Source organism: Sceloporus occidentalis, unplaced genomic scaffold (assembly GCF_023333645.1).
Source record: "Sceloporus occidentalis isolate IW3139 unplaced genomic scaffold, rSceOcc1.0.p SCAF_20, whole genome shotgun sequence".
Lineage (NCBI taxonomy): Eukaryota > Metazoa > Chordata > Lepidosauria > Squamata > Phrynosomatidae > Sceloporus > Sceloporus occidentalis.
The window spans coordinates 8,499,853-8,526,232 of NW_028317000.1; the positions used below are offsets into that span (position 1 = coordinate 8,499,853).

The 26,380-nt window shown below is 43.1% G+C and overlaps 1 protein-coding gene across 1 annotated transcript in view; it reads right to left on the reverse strand.

The window, feature by feature from the left end:
- KCNN3 (potassium calcium-activated channel subfamily N member 3) overlaps nt 1-26,380 on the reverse strand; it is a 125,655-nt gene that overhangs the window by 55,369 nt on the left and 43,906 nt on the right. Inside the window, exon 3 of the mRNA XM_089483658.1 lies at nt 5,673-6,091. Within this exon, the coding sequence (XP_089339784.1) occupies nt 5,673-6,091 (419 nt within the window). The remainder of the gene's footprint in view (nt 1-5,672; nt 6,092-26,380) is intronic.

Consider the following 26,380-nt stretch of genomic DNA (forward strand, 5'->3'; position numbering starts at 1 on the left):
AATTTGGAATTTATACTTTTTTGGGAATATTTTCAAGCCATGGATGCTTGAATCCATGGATAAAGAACTGGTGGATATGGGGAGCCGGCTGTATTCCACCTTTCTCCCAGCAGCTTACAAAAACACTAAAGCACCTGATCACAAAAAAACTTAGAACACGTTTATACAACCTTTCCCATTAAAATGCCATTAATTTTTTTAAAAGGTGTAAAATTGTTTCAAACCATAACAATAAAGTGAAAAATGCAAGACATCCTCCCCATAAAAATGATTGTTTCGAACCAAATAACCATCAAATGTGTTTTTAAAGTGAAAGGTTTCTCTGTCTGCTGGGAAAAGGAGGACAGATGGAAGCTAGCCCAGTTTCCAATAGAAGGGATTTCCACACCTTGGGAACAGCCACTGAGAAAACTCTCTCCATGTCCCACCGGACAGTTCTGTGATGGTGGTCGGACCAAGAAGAAGCCGTCCCATAGGGATCTGAAGACTCTGGCAGGTCCATACATTTATCTGTATCTGTCTCGAATCTCCACAGCATTTAGCTTTAGCAGATGACCTCAGGTTAGAACCTAAGGTCATCTACTAAAGCTAAATGTTATGGAGATTCGGGACACATAAAGGTATATAAGAGAATAAATCATGTTCCTGACTATTTCATCCCCATGATGAATGCTTTTATACACCTCTTTTGTGTTTCTCCTTATTTCCCCTTGTTTTCAAAGCTAAACAGCTCCCAAACGTTGCTATCTGCCCTCACAAGATAGTTGTTTCAGTCCCATGATCATTCCAGTTGCATTCTTCTGTATCTTTTTCAACTCTTCCTTTCTTTTTTGTAAGTGTGGTGATAAGAACTGTACATCTTGGCCAGTATTCTGTATCAGCTGCTCTCTCAGCTACATAACCTCCCTGGAACTGACCACAACCTCCAAAGGAGACTCCACTATACTCCCAGGGAGTATATTCTACTGTCAAACAGCTCTTACTGTCAGGAGGTTCCTTCTAATGTTGAGGTGGAATCTCTTTTCCTGTACCTTGAGCCCATTGCTCTATGTTCTAGTCTCTGGAACAGCAGAAAACTAGCTTGTTCCATCTTCAATATGTCCTTAGACAAAGGAATATAACTCCCTTCAAATACTTAAACAGGGCTATCCTGTACCTTGCATCCGTTGTTCTGGGTCCTATTCTCTGGAGCAGCAGAAAACAAGCTTGCTCCCTCCTCAATATGGCATCCCTTCAAATATTTGAACAGGGCAATCATATCACCTCTTAACCTTCTCTTCTCCAGGATAAACATACCCCATATCCTCATGGGCTTTATAGTTTCCAGACCCTTCACCATTTTGGTCACCCTCCTCTGGACATGCTCCAACTTGTCCACATCCTTTTTGAATTGTGGTACCCAGAATTGGGCACAGTATTGCCTGACAGAACAGAGTGGTACTATTACTTCCCTTGACCTAGATAGGCACTATATTTCTATTGATGCAGCATTGGCTTTTTTAGCTGCTGCATCACACTGTTGACTCATGTTCAACTTGTGGTCTGCTAAGACTCCTAGATCCCTTTCATGTGTAGTCTTGTTCAGCTAGGTGTCCTTCATCTTATATCTGTCGTTTCATTTTTTTTCTCCCTAAGTGTAGTATCTTACATTTCTCCCTGCATTAGTTTCAATTCCATTTCTATTTATGCCCTTTTTAGAGCAGTGGCACACTGAACTGACCTTTTTGTCAAGCTACTCAGTACAACTGCAAGTTCCCCTTCTTGGTCAGTGACTGCAGTTCAGATCCCATCAACACAAATATGAAAAGAGATCTTTGACCCAAATACTTATCACTTTATGCTTCCTTGCACCTGATTTCATTTCCCATTTTGGAGAGATATTTTTGGAGTTCTTGGCAATCTCTTTTTGTTCTGGCCACTTTGTGTGTGTGTGTGTGTGTGTGTGTGTGTGTAGGGGTGTCTCTGCCACTAGGCAGATGGATTTTAGGGTCCTTGTTAGAATCATGGCTGAACGGGAACAGCTATTCAGTGGTTCAGAAAGGATTAATTTTATTCCTGAGTTTGATCCTCACTTTGTTTGCAGTAGCCTAGCAGTCTCAGGATGAGAAAAGAATGGACTGGAAGAATGAATTTTCCTTCATCATTAACCTGCTTATACTGTTCTCATAAATAATGGGGAGGGATGGGTCATGTTTGCACACTCCGGTTTTCTTCATTTGCCTCTGCACTAGATAACCCTTGGGAGCCCATCTTCCATTGGTCTTGCTTGGTGTGCATCTGGGTGCAATATTCTTATTGATTTTATCCATTCTATGTACAGCGCTGTGCAAATTTACAGTGCTTTATAAATAAAATGTAATAATAATAATAATAATAATAATAATAATAATCCCAAGTCAGCTACAGGAAAACAGTTAAACAGTCTGGGATAGTCAGGGTTGAATTAATTATTTAGTGTCGGAGTTCTACCATTGGCTTTGAGGTGATATGATAGCCCTATTTAAATATTTGAAGGGATGTCATACTGAAGATGGAGCAAATTTGTTTTCTGCAGCTCCAGAGAATAGCACCCAGAGCAATGGATTCAAGCTCCAAGAAAAGAGATTCCACCTCAACATCAAGAGGAATGTCCTGACAGTAGGAGCTGTTCAACGTTGGAAGACATTCCCTTGGAGAGTGGTGGAGTCTCCTTCTTTGGAGGCTTTTAAACAGTGGCTGGGTGGCCATCTGTCAGAGGTGCTTTGATTGTGTTTTCCTGCATGGCAAAATGGGGTTGGCCCTTGGGGGCTCTTCCAACTCTATGATTCTGCAATTCTGTAACCCATCAGCAAAAGGGCTGGGATGCTTCTCTGACAGAGACCATCTGCTGCATCTTCACCACCATTAAAGCTTATTTTACAGCAGTAACCTCTGCTAGTCGTAACCTCTTCAGCACCAAATAAAGTCTTAGGACAGCCTGGAACTACAATTGGTTCTGGAACAGAACACCATTCTGGTGTCACCAGCAAACCTGACCACTTAAACCCTCGCTATAAATGGCTTGAGAAGACTCTTCTTACCCCATGAATGATGAGTTTGTTTAGCAATCTTTGGTGTGCGACCTAATCAAAAGCTTTTTGGAAACCCAGGTCAAAAACGTCTGGCATATCACTTCAGTGCCCTTTTACTGATACTTCCAATGAATTGCAAAAGCATAGCAAGAAGGATGACTAAATCATCAATGAATCCTCGGTTGAGGTGGGGAGGATGGGAAGATGCCATCAAGCAGTTAACCAGCTTTTCTACCCAGCTTCCATCCATGCTGAGCAATCCACACCAATTCCAATGTTTTACTCTTCTTTGGTTTTCACTTGTTTCTTTTAAGGAACCTCTTCCTAAGCTATTTTTGTAAGCCGCCCTGAGATCTCTTGATATGGATTTTTTAATAAAATACAGTCAGCTCTCCATATTCACTGGCTCTTTATCTGTTCAAGCACCCATTTATATATTCAAAAAATATATAAATTCCAAAAAGCAAACCTTGAGTTTGCCATTTTATATAAGGAACACCATTCTACTATGTCATTGTATTTAATGGGACTTGAGCATCCATGGATTTGGTATCCATAGGGGGTCCTGGAACCAAACCTCAGCAGATACTGAGGACCCACTGCAAATAAATAAATACTTATTGGGGGGGGGGGGAGTGTGAGGGATCTCTAAGGGGCTGGTGTTAAAAGTGACATAAACTCTATGAAGAATGATCAGATGCAGGGTTCAGTAGCCCACCCCAACTGGCGATACCTTGCCCGCTCTAGCCATCTCTAACCTCAGATGAGAGCGAAGCTTCCCATGGAGATTTCTAGATAATTTTGGAAAGCCTGACTCTGCCGTGGTATGGGAATGGTGGTCTATTTTATTTGTTACGATACCTAGGCTATATCCTTATTTGTTTACTATCTTCTCTTCTTATCTTGTTTCTGTTGGATGTGATTAGTTTACTTCTATTTTATTCCACATGTGGGTCTTTTTATTGTGTGATTGCCAGTTCATGCAATGGTTATTTCTAAACACTGCACTGTTTCTGAGCTGCCACATTTCAGCTGTGGGCAAAGCTGTTTTTCGAGTGCTTGGCCTCTCAAGACTCCCCAAACCACTCCTTTTCTGGTGAAAAAGAAATGATAAAAGGCCTCTCCTGAAAGCCTCCATAAGTGAACATTCACTTTCCCCCCCGTTGTCCCTCCCTTTGCACCATTTAACATTAAAAATACCCATTTTTCAAAACTAGAAGTGAACATCCAACCACTTCTGATTTTTTGTAGAGGGAGGTTGGCATTTTTGGCACACTGTCTGGCCCCTGAAGGGTTCTAGGGACAGAAAACTAGCACCCATTTCCATTGGTACAACTACTTGAGGATGAACGTTGAAAAGCAGAGTTACAGCTGAACATTAAGAAAAAATAAATAACAACTACAAGAAGACTCACATAAGTTTAAATTAGATAACGAAGATCCTGAAATTGTTAAAAGATTCTCTACATATTGGCTCAAGCTGTGTCCCCGCTGCAGAAATAATCCAGGTTGACACCATTGTAATTGCCATGGCTCCATGTGATGGCATTGTAGTTTGTTGTGGCACTGCCATGTCTTAATAAATTCCATGTCATTGACCATGACAGTTAAAGAGTTGTCAAATCTGGATTATTTGTGGATACAGCCAAAATGGGGCTGTTGTCAAGAAATCGGAAAAAATTAATATTTTTACACTTCGGGGTCTTGTGTAGTTCTTCCATAGGCGACCTTAATGACTCCTATAAAAGAACTACACAAGATCCTAAAGTGTAAAAATATATGACTGAATACTAAAGTTAGGATTGTCCGTGTCATTATATTTCCAATTTCTGTGAATGGCTGTGAAAGCTGGACAGTGAAGCTGACAGAAAGAGAATTTACTCATTTGAAATGTTTTGTTGAAGAAGAATTCTACAGATACCATGAGCTGCCCAAAAGACCAATAAATGCATCAAGTCTGAACTCACCCTAGAAGCAAAAATGACTAAAATTGGGCATAGAAAAAGATAATAATTCTTGGAAAAGTGGAAGGTAGTAGGAAAAAGAAGACTGCATTAAAGGAGGATAAACTCCATCAAAAAAGCCGTCTGCAGGATGGTCAATGTGCTTTTCTCTGTATTTGTTTTCATTTTGGCAAGCTGCCTTGAATCCCAGGTTTTTGGGGAAAGGCAAGACAAGAAAGAAAGAAAGAAAGAAAGAAAGAAAGAAAGAAAGCCAAAATAGAAATCCAATAGCATTTAGCTAAAAACACTACAAGCAAAGTGGCCACTAAGTGATTATTACATTAAGAGCCACTTTTGCTTCAGAAGTGGGGAATATACAATGCATAGGCTGCATATGGCCTAAGGGGCTCCATTTTGGGGGGCTTCAAAGCACCCCCCCCCAAATCCCAGATCTCCATTTTTTTATTATTCCCAGGCAATATTTTTCCCCCAAACCCAAGCAAAAATGGGTCAAAACCCTCCACACTTACCCACCCCTTGCACCATTCCTATCAGGTGCCAGAAAGGAGGTTCCTTCCCCTTCTGCCAGGAGGCCCAATTTCATGGTGCAGATGCCCACACACATAGCCTTTTCTATGGCACATCCATGGAGATCAATTTGCACCACACGCAAGCTCACCTCTCGCACACACGCACCGTCCAGGCGGCAATGATCCACAAGGAGATGCTGAAGACCAGCAGCACAGTCCCGGGACAGATGGTCATGAGGGTCTTCATGACAAAACGGGTGTTGAAGTTGATCTTGTTCAAGGCGCCAATGCTGCGGGAGGAAGCGTCCGTGAAGAGCTTGCTGTGCAGCAGCATGACCCGGGCGATCAGGTAGAGGCGCAGGAACATGGGGATAGAGAGGATGATGTCCACGTCCGCCTCCGCCTGCGAAGGCGTGTAGGAGAAGGCCAGCCGGGCCGTCCAAAAGAACCGGTACTCCCCGGGGATGGGGTGGATGGCGCAAACCAGCATCTCCAAGCTGATGTATAGGATGCGCTCATAGGTCATGGCAATCCGCCAGTCATCAGCGCCGTTGTCGATCACAAAGAGCTGGCAAGGTGCAGAGCGAAGATAGTGAGAAAAAGCAGTGTTAGAACCACAGACAAACCCTTTAAAACCTACCTTTAAGATTGATTTGTTTAAGAATTATTGATACTAATTTCCTCACTTAACAAAGCTTCTGTTTTAGCCATATTTCAAAATGTTTTTAACTGCTTTATGTAGTTGTGGTTGTGTGCCTTCAAGTAACATCTGACATGGCAACCCTAAGGTGACACTATCACAGGATTTTCTTGGTAAGATTTGTTCAGAGGGGGTTTGCGTTTGCCTTCCTCTGAGGCTCAGAAAGTGTGATTTGCCCAAGTTCACCCATTGGGTTTCCATGGCCAAGTGGGGATTCAAACCCTGGTCTTCCACAATTCAAGTCCAATACTCAGACCACTACACTATGCAGCTGCTTTAAAGCAGAAGTGTGCATGTTGTGTGCCTTCAAGTCATTTCCAACTTACAGTGACCCCAAAGCAAACCTATCATGGGGTTTTCTTGGCAAGATTAGTTCAGAGGGGGTTGGCCATTGCCTTCCCTTGAGGCTGAGAGAGCGTGACTTGTCCAAGGTCAGCCAATGCTCTAGAAGCCAAGATGATCAAATTGAGGCTGTCATGCTTTGGCCACATCATGAGAAGGCATGACTCATTAGAGTTCCATTTAAAACAAAGCTTGCCAAGAAAACCCGTGAACGATCCATTGTAGGGTCTCTATAAACTGAAAATGACTTGGAGGCACACAACAGGGGGTTTTCCAAGTTGTAAAATTGTTGCTGGTAACTACCCTTGACTCAGCCTTGATGCATGGCGACCCTGTGGATAAGATATCTCCAAGACCCCCTGTCTTCCATGTCTCTGCTTATGTCTTGTAGATTCAGGTCCATAACCTCCCTGACTTAGTCTATACATCTGGCATGTGGTCTTTCTCTCTTTCTCCTTCCCTCCACCTTCCCCAGCATTACTGTCTCTTCGAATGAGTCGTCTCATGATGTGGCCAAAGTATGACTGCCTCAATTTGATCATCTTGGCTTCTAGAAATATTAATATACCCGAATATATGTGGGGTATGCTTTGATTGAGAGTTCCTGCATGGCAGGGGGTTGGCCTGGATGACCCTTGTGGTCTCTTCCAACTTTATGATTCTATCAATATGTTTATTCCAAAGACACATAATCTACCATAAAGATTTTTATCAGTATGCTCAACTCAACAGCTATACACATATGTACATCTCCAGATATCTATTTCGATATCTATATTTAGACAGATAATAGCTGAATAAAGCAGCTGGACACCTCTATCCATGCAGATTCCCATAACAATGAAACGAGATTCCATCAAGTGACTGAAAACAGATATTTATGGGCCCATACAGACAGGCCAAAATAAAGCTGCTTCGGGTCACTTTGGAGGTATGCTGTTTAAATTATGTATGCGTCCTAAGAGGCCAGAAGCTGTGCCAAAGCCATGCTCCAGTCCTATGGACTGGAGTGCAGCTTTAGTGCCACTTCTGGCCTCTAAAGATGCTTGTATCATTTAAACAGCATATCTCCAAAGTGACCCAAAGCAGCTTTATTTTGGCCTGTCTGTATGGCCCTATATTAATAAAGCATCACGTTTCAGCTTCACGTTCCTCAGTTATGTGAGTAACATACACCTATCCATGTAAAAAGCTTAAATTAATTTGTGTGTGTTGTGTGGGATGCCTTAGAGTCGTTTCTGATGAATGGTGACCCTAAGGGGATCCTACCATGGGGTTTTCTTGGCCAGATTTGTTCAGAGGAGGTTTTGCCATTGCCTTCCCCTGAGGATGAGAGAGTGTGACTTGCTCAAGGGTCACCCAGTGGGATTCATGGCTGAGATTGGAATCAAACCCTGGTCTCCAGAGTTGCAGCCCAATGCTCAAACCACCATACAACGTTGGCTCTCTCAAATTTACCAGACGTCATTTACCAGAAGCTGTTTCTGGTTTTAAAAAAGCACCATGGGGTAATTATGATATGATCACCAAAAACAAGACATGTGGCTACTATATGCCTCATTTCAAAAAAAAGTGCAGTTCTGCTTTTCATGCTTTTCAATATAAAAGAAAGAAAGAAAGAAAGAAAGAGGAAGGAAGGAAGGAAGGAAGGAAGGAAGGAAGGAAGGAAGGAAGGAAGGGGGTGATGGAGATCTCTGTGGCGCAGAAAGAAGCACACTGCCCATGCCCACAGTCGATTAACAATTAATGGCAATGTGTTAGCCCTTTAACCGAACAATGCCAAGTTCTGTGCCAAGGCAAGAGGGTGTGTAATTCCAAGCATAGCAGCTGTTGAACTAGTCCAGGCCACCTGCAGATTAGCCATTTCAAAGGCTGTTTGGAAGATGGCACCCACCTGTGACCCATCCAGCAGCCAAAGAAGCCACTTGAAACAGCACAACCAGCTTCAAAAGCCGTGATTGCAACCCGTTGCCAAAGCAACCGAGTGGGTTCATCCCATGCGACAAGGCAGTCAAAAGACCCAGAGAAAGGGGAAAGGCAAAGAAAGTGGGCCCTTGGCATCGAGACCCAAAAAGAGCACCTGAATCTGTTCCCTGAGCCCTGAGGCTTGGCTCATTTTGCCCATTTATTCCATAACCATTTGTTCTCTGTGGGGTTAAGTGAAATCAAGCCACTAGTAGAAAATACCTCCTTCCAAATGCCAATCATCCCTCATTGTTGCTTCACATTTATGCAATGCTTTCATGGGGGGGGGGGGGGGGGGAGGTTGCATCATTACAGAATTGGAATCATAGAATCCTAGACTTGGGAGAGACCCCAAGGAGCATCCAGTCCACCTCCCTGCCATGCACAGAGACACAGTCAAAGTACTCCCTGGGACAGATGGCCATCCAGCCTCTGCTTAAAAACCTCCAAAGAAGGCAATCCCACTGCTGTTGGGTGCCTTCAAGTCATTTCTAAGGTTGTGGGGTTTTCTTTGCAAGATTTATTCAGAGGAGGTTTGCCATTGCCTTCTCCTGAGGCTGAGAGCATGTGACTTGCCCAAAGTCACCCAGTGGGTTTCATGGAACTGAACCCTGGTCTCCAGAATCATAGGCCAACACTCAAACCACTGTGCCATGCTGGTTCACCCACTACACCTCACCAAGAATATATCTAGTCCAATCAGCAAAAGGGACACTTGATGACTTTGGCTGCAATGGAGTACTGTATATACTCAGAATTCAAAGATAAAGCCATGTTAGTCTGTAAATACAGTACGTAGAGAGATCTTGTAGCACGTTTGAGACTAACTGAAATAAAGAAGTTGGCAGCATGAGCTTTTATAGACTTCAGTCTACTTCCTCATGCATCTATATGCATCTAAAGAAGTAGACTGAAGTCTACAAAGGCTCATGGTGCCAACTTATTTATTTCTGTTAGTCTCAAAGGTGCTACAAGTTCTCTCTATTTACTGTATATACTCATGTACAGGCCGAGATATTTTAGTCAAACAAAGACCTAGTTTGACCTATCCTCGAGTCAATGTACTGTAAGTACAATTGGCCCTCTTTATGTGTGTATTTTTTATCCACAGATTCAAGCATCCACGGCTTGAAAATATTCCAAAAAAGAATCAATTCCATATAGCAAGCTTTGATTTTCTATTTTATATAAGGAACACCATTTTTCTATGCCATTATATTTAATGGCATGTGAGCATCTATGGATTTTGTTATCCATGGGGGCTCCTGGAACCAAACCCCAGCGGATAACAAGGTCTCACTAAACTATTATGTTAACTCTTATCAAAAAAGAAACCCCCTCTTCTCTGAGTAGAGAGGCAAAATGCAAGACCTAAAAGTAGCCCCAACCTCTGCTACGCTTTCCACTGCCGTGGTGCTTCTAGCCTTTTTGAATGCCTGGATGGGGAAGTGGCATCAATGGAGGCTCTTTGGCACTTAGAGGGCATCAGTGCATCTTTTACGTTCTCCCCAGACTAAGTTCTCCCCTTTTGCCACTCTACTCAGAGAAAGGGATTCCAGCAATGTTATTCCAGTGATGAGGAATCAGGCTTTGGAAGATCCAAATAAGACATCTGTGTATGTCAGCTTTGCTGGTTAAAATCAAGCAAAGATATCGCATTAGAATCTACAAACACTGCAAATGTAGTTGCCTTTGTTGTTTTTGCAGTTGCTTTTGTCTTTCCATCCTTTCTGACATGTGCCTGGTTGCACACATTTACTGTAGTTCCATTCAGTCTTTAAGATCAGCACAAATGCCTGCCAGAATTTTGTACATTCTTTGGCAACGTTTTCCTTTGCTTTGTCTTACATGCCCCTACGTTTTACCCTCAACCTATCTATGAGTCATATAAAAATCTATCATTTTGGCTCCCAAACCTATGCTCAATTTATACATGAGGCTGACTTATACAGTGGGACTTTTGTATGTGCTGGGGTTTGGTTCCAAGACCTGCCATGGAAACCCAAATCCATGGATGCTCAAGTCCCATTAAATATGGTGGCATAGTAAAATGGTGTCCTTTATATGAAATGGCAAAATCAAGGTTTGCCATTTGGAATTTATACTTTTAATATTTTCAAGACATGGATACTTGAATCCATGGATAAAGAATCTGTGGCTACAGAAGGCCAAATGGACGTGAGTATGATAAATACAGAGCTTCCAATTTACAACAAGAGGTGTTGTCTTACTACCAATTTGGCTTGGTTTACCCATAATCTTGGCATGCCACTCGGTGCCCATTTGTATCATTTGTTGGTCTGGATTCAAAGCCTTCTTTCTTGCTTTTATTAAAGTCTCTTTGCAAGACCCAAGATGTGGACCAAAACCAGGAAGCCACCGTTCTGTCTCACTATTTTACGGGAAAGAAATCTGATATTGCTTTCAACAAAAGTGTTCACACATTATATAAAATTCAGTTACAGCACTTTTGATCTGTAGGCAAGCATTTAAATCAATGAGAGGTCCTCACATCTGTAAATGACATTTCTACAGATTGATAATCATTGGCTTATAAGGATTTACAATCACAGCGTCTTAATTCCCCAGGCAAACGTTTTGGGGAAAAGTCTAGATGAGATCTGTTCTGCAAAGATGCCTATAGAAAAAGCATAGGCAGCAATGACACAATAGAAATAGATGGGGGGGGGGACAAGAATGGACACAGTATCTGTATAAAGTATGCTAAATCCATAACAGAATTGCACTGGAGGATGTACAAATGTTCTCTCTAGGAATCTCTAGGCCCTTCAGTGTGACTCCATGGTTAACTTCTGGCAGAGCTCAACTGGAGGACCTAGAAATCCCTAGAGAGGATATATTCATCAAATCCAGAAATAATCACATCCGCAAACAGTCAAATCTGCAAATGTGGAGGTCCGGCTGTATATATGCTTTATACCTGAGCATTTATTATCATTCCGTAAGCATCCAAATAAGTGGATTTATATTCACAAAAGCTCATGCAAAAATAAAAACCAATTAGTCTTTAAAAAAAACAAAACCTTTATTCAAATGTATGCAATTTATTACAATAACACTTATTAAAAAACAATCTCTACTGGTGTTATCATGTTTTATCTATATCATCGTCTTAAAGAAAACAATCTTACAAACTTTCATTCTTCTTTCTCCTCCCTTTAACATTTCTATATCTTCTCCCCCAGTCTTGCATCCATCCTTCCATCCCGGCTATACCTTTCTTCGCCATTCCCACCATCCCCTTCCTTCTCCTTATCTTAGCATCCTCTTTCATTCTTCCCTTTCTGTCCATTCTTTTTATTCCTTCCAGTTTTCTCTTCCATGTTCTCTTCATATTCCCTTCTCCTTTCTATTTCTCTCCTCCCTCTATTCTAATCCTTCCTTCACTTACTATCCCTTCTTCCAACTTCACACTTGCTCATACTCATCAGAGGGTAAAAATCAGTTAGCCTAAAGTTGCTGCTGCACATTCTTGCAAATAAGGTTGTAAAGCTGGGCTAGACAAGGTATCTGTTACATGGATTTGTAATTGGTTGACTGGCCGAACCCAAAGGGTGCTCAGCAATGGCTCCTTTTCATCCTGGAGAGAAGTGAGCAGTGGGGTCCCACAGGGCTCTGTCCTGGGCCTAGTGCTATTCAACATCTTTATCAATGACTTGGAGGACAGAATTGGGAGCATACTCATCAAATTTGCAGATGACACCAAATTAGGAGGAGTAGCTAATACTCCAGAGGACAGGATCAAAATTCAAAATGACCTGAATAGACTAGAAAGCTGGGCCAAAGCTAACAAAATGAATTCAACAGGGAGAAATGCACTTAGGACAGAAAAATGAAATGCACAGATATGGGATGGGGGAGTTCTGGCTTAAGGAGACTTTTATGTGTGAAAGTGGACCACAAGTTGAACATGAGTCAACAGTGTGATGCGGCAGCTAAAAAGGTTAATGCAATTTTAGGCTGCATCAATAAAAATATAGTCTCTAGATCAAAGGAAGTAATAGTGCCACTGTATTCTGCTCTGGTCAGGCCCCACCTGGAATACTTTGTCCAGTTCTGGGCAAAACAATTAAAAAAGGATGTTGAGAAACTGAAGCGTGTCCAAAGGAGGGCAACTAAAATGGTGAAGGATCTGGAAACCATGCCCTATGAGGAACAACTTAGGGAGCTGGGGATGTTTAGCCTGGAGAAGAGAAGGTTAAGAGGTGATATGTTAGCCCTGTTTAAATACTTGAAGGGATGTCATATTGAGGAGGGAGCAAGCTTGTTTTCTGCTGCTCTAGAGAACAGAATCCAGAGCAATGGATGCAAGCTCCAGGAAAAGACATTCCAGCTCAACATTAGGAGGAATGCCTTGACAGTAAGGGCTGTTCAACAGTGGAACACACTCCCTCAGAGATTTAGGTGGAGTCTCCTTCCTTAGAAGTCTTTAAGCAGAGGCTGGATGGCCATCTGTCAATGGGGATGCTTTGATTGAGAGCTCCTGCATGGCAGATTGGGGTTGGACTGGATGGCCCTTGTGGTCTCTTCCAACTCTAGGATTCCAGGATTCTATGATTCATACTTGTCAGAGGGTAAAAACCAGTTAGTCTTAAAGGTGCTGCCTTATCCCTATTCCCTCTTTCCCTCTCCCACTCTCTTCCTCCCATTTTAGCATGCTCAGAAAGCCAGTGATGTTTGCAAAAAAGTTTGGGAATGGTTGCTACCACACATTTGTCTCGCTGGACAATCCCTGCCTCGGCTTGTTGCTTTGGTGGCCTACGTGACAGTCCTCAGATGCTGCCATTCAGTCTTGCCGCCCTGCTCTTTTTTCCCTCCCCTTTCCTGCTGCCAAGCTACCAGCAGAGAAGATGAATTAGGTACCGCTGGACTTAAGGATGTGGTTACCATGGAAGCCCAGTAGCCAGGCTCACACGTTTGGGAGGGCGGTGTGTGGGAGAGGGGTTGGCAAAGAGAAAACAGACTCGTGCCCATTGCAATAAAGAGACGAGGGTCATTTTCCCTCCAGGTGGGCCTGTGCCTTGGTAATATTTGCCTGATGCCCCTGGGGAAGGAAGGTTTGCTCTGGCTTCTGGCCCAAGGACTTTGGCTCCCTTTAAATTGATTCCAGCATCCTTTGTTTAGAAAAGCAGAATAAATTCCCAAGCAAAAGCCCGGCTGCGTTTGGGTCAATGCCAGGACCGATTGGTGTGGCTTAGCGGTGGAAGAATGGCAGGTTCCCATAGGGATTTCAGTGCGACAGCCAGCTACTTACTTGTGTTTTTAATGTGCCACGGTTGAATGCATAAAATCAACACAAAACAAAAGTTCTCCACCTGTGGTCTCTGGAACCAAGGCTTCAGAAAGTCCAGGAACTCAGTTCAATGTTTGTTAAAAATTCTCCCACCCCACTTTGGTTATTTTCCCATTACTCTGAAAGTCATATTTAAGCACATTATTCTTCCGCAATGGGGGTCCGCAGCGGCCATCCAATTCTTAAAAGGGGCCCATGCCTTAAAAATAATCTAATGGCAGGTCGAGTATTTGAAAACAATTTGACAATTCAAACCAAACAAATCCCCTGCCAATGTAATTGAAGGAAAGCCAAACTATGATCTCACTAGGTCTCAAAGGCTCGGGTGAAGAGCCAAGTTTTAGAACTTCATGCTGAAATGAGGGCAGCATTGAGGGCAGTCAATTAATGGATTGGTTTTAAACGGCTTTAATTCCATGGATGGTTTGACTGCATTTTAACTATATGTGTTTAAACGCTTTTTTAACTCAGAGAATATACAGGTGACTATGTAGGATTCAGCAGATGGAATGGACCCTGCTAATCCTCAGAGAAGATGTGTGCTGGTGGTAAGGTACTCCATGCTAAAAAGGAATAAAAGCAGTGGTTTGCAGGCCTAATAGAATCATAGAGCTGGAAGAGACCCCAAGAAGGGCCATCCAGTCCAACCCCTTTCTGCCACGCAGGAACTCTCAATCAAAGCACCCCTGAAAGATGGCCATCCAGCCTCTGCTTAAAGACCTCCAAGGAAGAAGACTCCACCACAATCTCTGAGGAAGGAGTGTGTTCCACTGTCAAACAGCCCTTACTTGTCAGGAAGTTCCTCCAAATGTTGAGGTGGGATCTCTTTTCCTGGAGCTTGCATCCATTGTTCCAAGTCCTAGTCTCTGGAGCAGCAGGAAACAAGCTTGCTCCCTCCTGAATATGACACCCCTTCAAGTATTTAAACAGGGCTATCATATCACCTCTTAACCTTCTTTTCTCCAGGCTAAACATCCCCAGGTCCCTAAGGCGTTTCTCATAGTCTCCTTCCTTGGAGGTCTTTAAGCAGAGGCTAGATGGCCATCTGTCAGATATGGTTTGATTGTGATTTCCTTCATGGCAGAGGGTTGGACTTGATGGCCCTTGAGGTCTCTTCCAACTCTATAATTATATGATTCTATGAATTGGACAAATAGAACAAGAACCCAAAATGCCAAGGGTGAAACCTTAAATAAGTAGCTGCGGGGAATGATCCATGGTCTTAGATGTCTCTAGTCTAAACTAATGCACAGAGTATGGGAAACAAACAAGATGAACTTGAACTCTGAACACAGCAAAGCAAATATGATTATCACTGAAACCTGGTGGGATGAGTCTCATGACTGGAATGTAGTATAGAGGGGTATAACCTAGTTAGAGAAATAGACCAAACAGGAAGGGAGGAGTAGCATTCTATGTCAAGGAAGTTTACACCTGTATAGAGATCTATGACTTAAATCCTAGAAGCCAGATTAAGAGTACCTGGTTAAAAGTTAAGAGGGAAAGAAATGATAGGAAAGTCATTATGGGGGTCTACCTAGACCCCCCCCCAAACCAGACTGAGGACTTGATGATGCATTCCTGGAACAAATGACAAACATACAGAAAGGAGAGATGCAGTGGTAATGGCGGATTTCAACTTTTTATGATATGTGTTGGAAGGCAAACTCTGCCAAGAATGTAAAGTCCAACAGCTTTCTAATCTGTCGTTTTGAATTCTGATCCTCTGGGCCCAGTGCTATTTAACATCTTTATCAATGACTTGGATGATGGAATAGAGGGCATGCTTATCAAGTTTTAAGATGGCATCATATTAGGAGGGGTGGCTAATACTCCAGAGGAGAGGATCAGAATTCAAAACGACAGATTAGAAAACTGGGCCAAAACTAGCAAAATGAATTTCAACAGGAAGAAATTCAAGGTACTGCATTTAGGTTTTAAAAAGAAAAGCAACTGAAATGAAATGCACAAATATAGGTTGGGTGACACCAGGCTTCACGATAGTATAAGATACTAGGAATCTTATTAAACAAGATGGACATGAGCCAACAGTGTGATGCAGCAGCTACAAATCCAATACGATTCTCGGCTGCATTGTGTCTAGATCAAGGGAAGTAATAGTACCACTCTATTCTGCCTTGGCCAGGCCTCACCTGGAATACTCCCTTAAAGTGTGGAGGAGTCTCCTTCTTTGGAGGTCTTTAAAGAGAGATCGGATGGTCATATGTTGGGAGTGCTTTGATTGTGAGTTCCTGCATGGCAGGATGGGGTTGGACTGGATGGCTCTTGGGGTCTCTTCCAACTTTACAATCCTATTATTCTAACTTTGTAAGTACTTTTAACTGGATTTGTTTTAATTTTTATAAACCACCTTGTGTATTGGGGAAAAGATGGACTAGAAAATAATGAGGATGAGGATGCTAACCAGGCATCCAAGGAGAGGGCATCCCATAGCTGAGGCATTACAGTTTTGTCTCTATATATTTAATGTGTTTGTGAGAGAGACAAGCAAGAGTTTTGATGCAAAATGGAACATCACCTTCTCCCACCAAATGGAAAACCCCAAAGGTGGGTGGGGGTCTATAAGGGGCCCAGGAGCCAAAAAAAGGCTTAGGGAAGGGTCTCATGTGGCCTTTTGGTAGCAGGATTCCCAAACTCTTTATAAATCTAATTTTCATCCAAAAGAGGCAGGGCAGAGAGGGCTTTGCACCTTGTTTTAAAGGGAAAAAATGCATTTCTTCAAGCTTGCTACAAGCTTGATTTAAATGAAGGTAAATGCGGGGCGGGTTTCCAAGATCTGCACAATTTCCCCACAGGCTGCACATTGCTCACCCCTGAGATATAACAAAACTGCTGTCACATCTCCCCAGCTCCAGGATTCCTCAAGGGAGAAGCGTTCTCTGCTTGCCAAGGTGGAAACGTGTCTCAGCTCCACTGCCGGCAATCCGTCAAGGACAACTCGCCGAAGGTCTTTCCCGATTCCTTCCCAAACAAATCTCTGGAACCAGCCCTGCCCAGAAACTCCATGGAAGCCAAAACGTTTCAGGAAGGTCAGGTGCTTCGGTTTCCACATGGGAAGCCCCTGCCTTCTGGTGAGAGGCTTCTTCTCACGGCTTAAAACCAACAGATCACATGCTGGAGGCATGAGCTCAACAGACGTTGGCTTCCCTGATGATGGCAAGCACTCAACTTTGCAGACGCTCTTGTGGCTGCAGTGGGATTGCCTTTCATTTCCACGGAAGCCCCATCTGGAATCGCCTGAAGCGAAGTGCTAATTAATAAAACGAGGGAGAGTGGGAGGGAGGGAAAGGGCAGGGAGTGCGAGGATTCCCTCTCCCACTTCAGAGCTTTGCTGGCACCAGGGATTAACCTCCGAGCCTGGTATTCAACACCAAGGAGAGCTCATCCCTGGAATATTCCCTGTTACAGATAGCAAGCATCGCAGCCAAGTCACAGGGCTTCTGCTTCACATGCAGAACATGCCTCTGGTTCAGTACCTGACAGGCATTTCCTGCTAAAGCAGGGACAGCCTCCTAGATGTTCTTGTGCGGCATCGGCCTCATTGACCTGCAAAGCACAAAGTGGCCCCGATTTCCCTTCCTGGCATATGGAGTCCCAAAAGGAGATTTTTGCAACAGTGGTGCTGGGCTCAACAGCCAAAGAACTAAGGGGAGGGCTCCTGGCACCTGTCTGACATGGATATTAAATACCTCTCTCTCGTACACACACGTGAAAAGAGATTCATGAATGGCTTTGGAAAATTTACAACTATATGCAGATATGATATGAAGTTGAATGCTTTTATGGCCAACATCCATAGTTTTTTGTGGGTTTTTCGGGCTATGTGGCCATGTTCTAGAAGAGTTTATTCATGATGTTTCGCCAGCATCTGTGGCTGGCATCTTCAGAGAATGCTGGCCTAGAAGAGAGCTGGATACACACACACAAACACACACACACACACTGTGTGACCCTGGGTAAATAGGAAATTCCACGTTAATCTGTGTATTGGTGATCATTATCTGCTGGGAAAGCCTCTGACCCTGGATGATTTCTTATTTGCATTTGCTGAGTCCTCATTTTGTATTCTTCAGGTCAGGGGCATTCCCAGCAGATAATGATCACCAGTTAGACAACACTAATCCTCCTTTGCATATCCTCCTACCCTGAGGCTCTGCCACCACCAACAGAACAATACACAGATTAACTTGGAATTTCCTCCCTACCCAGGGTCACACAGTATATATATATATATATATATATATATATATATCCAGCTCTCTTCCATGCCAGCATTCTCTGAAGATACCAGCCACAGATGCTGCCGAAACGTCAGGAATAAACATAGCCCGAAACCCCCCAAAAAACCTATATATGCAGATATTGACACAACATTGGAGGGAAAACACAGTTGATAAATTTAAACAAGATATGGACCCACTTATAAACTATTTGAACAAAGAATGGGGTCCAACGTTTACAATAGGACTGAACGGAAGAAAATAAGACATCACAAGAGGATGTATATTCAAAGGAAGCTATTAAACATGAAGTCTGTTTGAGAAAAAGGAAAATGATCAAAAATGATCAAACTCTGATGAACAAATAAGAGTATAATTTAAGATAGAAAATGCAGAGACGAGGAACTAAGCGTCTTGGTGGTGGGATGTGTGGCTCGATTGCGGGGGGAAAGGTATGTGTGTTGTAATGTGTGTGGTGTATTTTTGTGATTTTAAAGTTTATATGTAAATAAAAATTTACAAAGCAAAAATCTCTCACTCATACACATACATGAAAAGAGGATCTGAAAGTATACTGTCTAGATCAAGGGCAGTAATAGTGCCACTCTATTCTGTCTTGGTCAGGCCTCACTTGGAATATTGTGTCCAGTTCTGGGCACAACAATTAAAAAAGGACATTGAGAAACTGGAGCGTGTCCAAAGGAGGGCGACTAAAATGGTGAAGGGTCTGGAAGCCATGCCCTATGAGGAATGATTTAAGGAGCTGGGGATGTTCAGCCTGGAGGAGAGAAGGCAAAGAGGTGATATGATAGCCCTGTTTAAATATTTAAAGGGATGTCATATTGAGGAGGGAGCAAGCTTGTTTTCTGCTACTCCAGAGAACAGGACCTGGAACAATGGATGCAAGCTCCAGGAAAAGAGATTCTAGCTCAACATTAGGAGGAACTTCCTGAGAGTAAGGGCTGTTTGACAGTGGAACACACTCCTTCCTCAGAGTGTAGTGGAGTCTCCCTCTTTAGAGGTCTTTAAGCAGAGACTGGATGGCCATCTGTCAGGGATGCTTTGACTGAGAGTTCCTGCATAGCAGAATGGGGTTGGACTGGATAACCCTGGAGGTCTCTTCCAACTCTATGATTCTATGTTTTTCCCCCAGCAATGATGCATACTGCTTTTGAATGAGTAATTAGGACCCATTGGCTTCAAAAAAGACCTGCTCTTGCTGGAGCTGATAACTGGTTTGTTGGACCAGATCAACACACCTGTCAATGCTTTAAAAACCCCTCTTACTGAGGTTGAGGCTATAGGGTAGTGGTGAGCAACTGCATTGGAGAGGGAGCAATTTCTCCCTTTCCACTTCCTCACACACTCTGGTTGCATGTTACATTTGGACGCAGTGGAAGGAATGTTATATTATTTCAAGGCCTTTATCTGGGCTGGTTTTAGGGGAAAGAGGATTTGCTTTGTTTTGGTTTCATCGTTTTGGGGGGATGGATGAGCCAAAGGTCGGAGAGTTGGAGCCATTCTGGTACAAAAGTGCCTGGGGAAAAAATCAGTAAAATAATGTTTTAAAAGGGGGGGGGAGCCATAGAAATGGGAGCCAGGGGCCACAAATTGCCCACAAGTCTTCCCCCCACCTTTTGAAGGTACTGTTATGCTTGGTTGATGCACATCAAAACTGACCTATCTGCCATTCTATCCATTTCCATATAATCATAAACTTTTAAAATCCAAGAATCTATATCGGGTACTTGTTCTGTTTTCCACACAGAGGTCAACAATATAAAAAAGTAATTTGGTGTGTCTTCTTTCTAAGTCCTCGTCTTCAATCATGTTAAGTAAAAACGCCTTAAGAGATCAATAAAAAAAATTTGAGCGAGACCGGAAGGCTTGGGTAGGCTATCTGAACGAAGAAAAAGGAGCAGATACTAGTATGATCTTTGATTAATTTTCACATTAAAGCGCAATCCACTTAGAGACACTTAATAATCCGTGGAATAAATAATTTGAATAAGGTTCGACTATGGCTGGAAAGAAGATTAAAATGTTAGTTTTTTTTTTAATTTACCAGAAACTTGTGACGTACAATTAAAATACGTAATGGCAAGAGAAAGCAACAAATAGATTGATGAGGCATTTATGGATTTGATAAAGATAAAAGGAAGTTGCACTGATGTAAATATGTACAATGGTTAGATGAATAGTAATATGTGAGTCTCCTTCCTTGGCGGTCTTTAAACACAGGCTGGATGGCCATCTGTCCGGGATGCTTTGATTTGGATTTCCTGCATGGCAGAATGGGGTTGGACTGGATGGCCTTTGCGGTCTCTTCCTACCTATTATATGATTCTATGAGTCTATGTATTTTAGTATTTAAAATAAAAAGCATACACACACACACACACACACACACACACACTGATCTATATGCAACCAAATGGCCCAAAGTTTTACTCCGTATCCGAGACCTGGGCCTGCCACAACACCACTCTTTTCCACCAAGGAGATACTGCATTAGCTCTCCAGATTCACCCCCTCATTCCCAACTCCTGCCTTCATGGCCACCCTTTTTGTGCACATCAATGCTTGGCTCAGCAAGCAACGGAGGAAAAACCCCAGCCTCCTTGCACGGCTTTCAAAGACAGCACAGTAATTGCCTGTTTAGGATTCACATCAGGCGGTGAGAGAAGCTGAGCTGACCAGCTTCCTTTTAAAGAAAATAAGAAAGAAAGAAGAGGAAATTGCTTCCCACGTATTGGGCATCCAGCACCGATACGTTTCATGAATTAATATATTTAGAACAGCCTGGCCAAATCTGCCTCTCTCCAGTCCACTGAACTACAACACCCATCGTCTCCAGACATGCCTAGGTTAATGTGGGTTGTAGTCCCCAAACATCTCTAGAACAATGGTGCCCAAACTGTGGTCCTCCAGATGTTTTGGACTTCAGCTCCCAGAATTCCTGACTGTTGGCCAAGATGGCTGGGGCTTCTGGGAGTCAAAGCCTTGAAACAGGGGCATCCTAAAGAGAGGTGACACCATTACTCCCCAAACATCTGCCTTTCAACCAAAAAGTGCTGTGGCATTTGCCTGTGTTTCTTTAAAATGCTAGAGCTCAGCAGAAGCGATGGTGGGAATGATGTGAAGCACAGCGGAAGGGGAAAGGAGAGGACTCTGGATTCTTTTTAAATTTCAATTTCAAGTTTTTAAAAATATATTTTAAAAATGTTTAAAGCATTACATCTTAGCAGAGTTTCACGTTAACCACATTGAATTACGAACATATACTGTATATACTCATGGATAAGTCTAGAAATTTTAGTCAAAGAATTGAATCCAAAAACCCACATCAACTTATCCACTGGTCAGTGTAAATACTGTACTTTAACTCTTATTTTTTTAAAAAGTAACTATGCCCCGGTGAAAAGCAAGAACATAATCTGTCCCGGAAGCATTGAGTCCCGTCTATTCTCTCATCCATAAAGCTTTTAAGATGAGCACAAACAGTTGTAACTGCTGGAATTTTGTAAGTTGTCTGGCATTGTTTTTCTTGCTTCATCCAGATCCTTTGTCATATGCCCCTAGGCTTTACCCTCGACTTATACACAGGTCATGATTTTAGAATAAAATTAGTGCAAAAAAACATAACCAGGGCCTGTTACAGACTGCCAAAATAAAGCTGCTTGGGGTCTCTTTGGAGGTATGCTGTTTAAATGATGCATGCATCCTAAGAATCCGGAAGCTGCACCAAAGCTGCCCTCCAGTGCTTAGGAACTGAGTGTGGCTTTGGCGCGACCTCTGGACTCTTAGGACCCATGCATCATTTAAAGAGCATACCTCCAATGAGACCCCAAGCAGCTTTATTTTGGCAGCCTGTAACAGGCCCAAGGATGCTGTACAGTGTGGTATGGGAGGGTCTCAATGGGGGTGACACCATGCGTTACCACATCGGGTGATGCCAACCCTAGAGATGAAACTTTTTCAGAGGAAAGCAAAGGCAAACCTCCTCTAAACAAATCTTGCCATGAAACCCCTGTGAACAGGTTTGCCTGCTCACCTCGTGATAAGTCAGAAATTACTTGAAGGTACACTACAACTGCTTTGCTGTTAGATATGCAGGGCCCTTGCTTTAGGGGCTCATGCCAAGCTTCTGAATACAGACACAAAACAGAGAGTCCTGGGTGGGGCAGGAGTGGGCCAGAAAGCAGCTCTTAAAGCTGGTGGAAAGCAGATGCTCAGCGTAGGGTGGGTAGGATTATGTGCCCTCCACAGATGTTGGGTTTATGTTTAGTTACACAAAGCTCATTTCCCTTCTCTGCATCGCCAAGCTGAAAGGGCAACCGAGAGTGGGTGAGGGCCATCGCAGAAGCCACAGCCATCTGTGCACTGTCGTGCGAGCGCACACCGGCCACTCCAGCCTGGCCTCTCTTGCTTGCAGCTCCCAGCTGAAGTGTCTCCCCAACCCATTCATCATACGTCCACTCTGAATCCAGAAATATCCATGTCAATAGGGCATGGACATCATGCCCTATGAGGAGTGTGTTAGGCTGGAAACCATGCCCTACGAGGAGCATCTTAGCTGGAAATCATGCCCTATGAGTAGTGTCTTAGGCAGGAAACCGTGCTCTATGAGAAGTGTCTTATGCAATTGAGTATGTTTTGCTTGGGGAAGAGAACGTTAAGAGGTGACATGATAGCCATGTTTAAATATTTGAAGGGATGTCATATTGAGAAGCAAGCTTGTTTTCTGATGCTCCAGAGAAAAGGACATGGAGCAAGGGAAGCAAACTGCAGGAAAAGAGATTCCACCTCAACATTAGGAGGAACTTCCTGATAGTAAGGGCTGTTCGACAGTGGAACATGTTCCCTCGGAGATTGTGGAGGATCTTCCTTGAAGGTCTTTAAACAGAGGCTGGATGGCCATCTGTCGGGGAAGCTTTGATTGAGAGTTCCTGCATGGCAGAAGGGGGGTTGGACTGCATGGTCCTTGAGGTCTCTTCTAACTCTATGATTCGATGATTCTATGAACTATTTCTGTTTCATCACCTTGCTAGACCCCCAAAGCACAGATGGGGTGGGAGAAGGTTCTGCATACACACACACACACACACACATATATATATTTCCGTTTAGTCAGTGTGAAGATTAGTATTTCCTTCCTCCTACTGCACTGACCAAAGCTTCTTCCCATACTTACTGTAGAATTGCAGCATCTATCTACCAACCCATCCACCGACAGATCTCTATGCTAGGGGAGATCAGGAAGTAGATGCAAAAGGATTACATCAGCCATTGGGATCTTCTGAGAACTCCAACAGATGATACAGTGGGACCTTGTTATCCGCTGGGGTTTGGTTCCAGGATCCCCCATGGATAAGAAAATCCGTGGATGCTCAAGTCCCATTAAATATAATGGCAGAGCAAAATGATGTCCATTATATAAAATGGAAAATCAAGGTTTGCTATTTGGAATGTATACTTTTTTGGAATGTTTTCAAGCCGTGGATGCTTGAATCCGTGGATAAAAAAAATCTGTGCTGATTGTATTATCAGGGACGATCTCCACAATAGAAGGCCCTCTCCATGGACTGCATCCAAGTCCCAAATTATTTCTGAGGTCACTTCTGAGCAGCATTTTGGCCAATGTATAGATGGGGGAAAAGAGAAATTTGAGAAAGAGACGAGGTATTCAGAAGGAGAAGATGCTGTCTGTATCCTTTTGGGGATAGTGGATTAAAATGACTTGAAAATCACTCTAATTTCTTAAATTTTGAAATTCTGGCTAATGCAAACCACAGGCTACGCTTTCTCCACCCAGCATGGGGTGAGTATAGTTACACAGCACGAAACGGAAGACATTTTACATGTGCTCAAAAGAACTCTCACCTCACTTAGTAGTCCAGATACAATGAAGATAATGGCATTTATTCATCCCAGCTTTTGGCAAAGGACCAGCTTCTGAGAGCTTGTTACCAACCGGGTGCTGCCTTTTTCTTCAGAAATGTGTTTTCAAATTATGTTTTTAGTTGTTCTATATTAGGCGCTTGATCTAATCCTGTTTTAATTACTGATCCCGTTTTGCATTTTTAATCACAGTCTTCTTTTATTACAATATTAATGCTAACTGCCCCCAGTCTCACGCTTTGGGGATAAGTAGACTATAAATGCTTTTTAAAGAAAAGTTTTCAGAGCTCTCAATACACAACAATAAAAAGTCTGCCCCAAAGAGGAGTTAAACTCCAGATGGGAGTGTTATGATTATGTTTTACGATTCACTTTTCCCTCCAAACCTGGTAGAAATAAAATGCAAAGATAAAAACATACAAAAATAATAGTTAGAATGTTATTAAACCATCTAAAGGAGTTAAACCATTTAAAACATATACATTAAAAGAAAAGACAAATGAAAAATAGGACACCACATTATGAAAAGCCCTTGCAAAAGTCTATCAAACAGTAATAATAAAAGTTTTGAACTGCCATCAGAAAGACAGCAAGGAAGAGCTCCCATCTATCTCAGTTTTGTCTACTTGAATTGGCAGGAATTCCCCAGTCCAACTGTCCTGATTTGGCAGGGACAGTCTCAATTTATCCTTTGCCGTCCCATTTTTCAGCTGCTTTTAAAATGTCCCAGGCCTGTTACAGACAGCCAAAATAAAGCTGCTTCGAGTCACTTTGGAGGTATGCTGTTTAAATGATACATGCATCCTAAGAGTCCAGAAGCCGCACCAAAGCCATGTTCCAGTCCTAAGGACTGGAGTGCAGCTTCGGTGCAGCTTCCAGACTCTTAGGAAGCATGCATCATTGAAACACCATACCTCCAAAGTGACTCAAAGCAGCTTTATTTTGGCTATCTGTATAGGGCCCCAGTTTCTCTCTCCTCCTCCCACTTTCCCCTTTCATCCTCAGCTTCCTCCCAGACCGGGAGGAGGAGGAGGCTGCTTCCCACCGCGGCGATTGCCGCGATGAGGGGCAGCCCCCGCCTCCTTCCCGGCCTGGGAGCCGGCCGCGGCTTCCTCCCAAGCTGGGAGGAGGACGAGGCTGCTTGGCACCGCGGCGATCACCGCGATTCCAAGCCGCCCCGCGCCCCTTCCCGGCCTGGGAGCAGGCCTAGGCTTCCTCCCAAGCCGGGAGGAGGAGGAGGAGGACAAGTTTTAAAAATGTAGGACCTTTTTTTAAATTTCCTAGCCAGGAATTTTTTTTAAAAAAAAGTCCTACATTTTCAAACCTTGTCCTACATTTGTCCCGGTTTGGAGGTCCTCAATTATGGCAACCCTAAGTATGTAGAGAGATCTTGTAGCACCTTTGAGACTAACTGTAGAAAAGAAGTCGGCAGCATGATTCATATGCCCGGGTTTAAAGGGCAATAACATACTGCACTCAGTTAACTCAGAAGGAGCGAGAGGAAACAAGAGGAAGGGCAGAATCTTGCCCTTCCCAGTAGACTCAGGCAAAAGCAAACTGCTGCAGCACATCTTTGCTTGAGTTCTCTCTTTTGCATTCATAACATCGGCCATGTTGACCACTATGATGTTGCTTGATCATGTGTTTCCTCCACTGGGTGACTTTGGGCAAGTCACCTCTTTTTTAAAGAGGCCCATGGCTTTCACTGTTGCAATGCATTTTAAGTTGCATTGCCCAAGAATAAGAATTATTCCCATTAAATTTTCCTTCAGTCCTCAAATTTCCAGACCCTGAAAACCTTCCACACCCAGAATCTTTGCTATGTTTGCATTCCTTGGGTCACTTGGCCTGCCCCTTTTCTTTGGATGGCTAAGGCTGCATCTGCACTGCAGAAACAATGCGGTTTGGCACCACTAACTGTCATGGTTCAATTCTATGGAATTCTAGGATTTGTGGTTCTGAGAGATATTTATTTAGCCTTCTCTGTCAGATCGCTCTGGTGCCGCAACAAAAACTGCACATCTCAGAATTCCAATAGCATTGAACCGTAACAGTTAAAATGGTGTGAAACTGGATTATTTCTGCAGTGCAGATGCAGCCTACAATGGATCTGTGGGTTTCTAAATGCTCAACTGAAATTAGTTTTAAGTTACTACAATGCTAGAAATTTAGGGCCTAGAGGATAATTTCATGTTGGGCCGGGCAAAACTCTTATGGAGGGGCAATGCCCTCATTCTGCTCTTTCTCTGAAGAAATCTTGCCAAGAAAACCCTGCGACATGGTCACCTTAGGATAGCCATAAGTCAGAAACAACTTGAAGGCACACAACAACAACAACAATAGTGGCTCTTGGCTTTTTATTTAGGTGGTAAAATGCATTTAGGTGGTAAATTA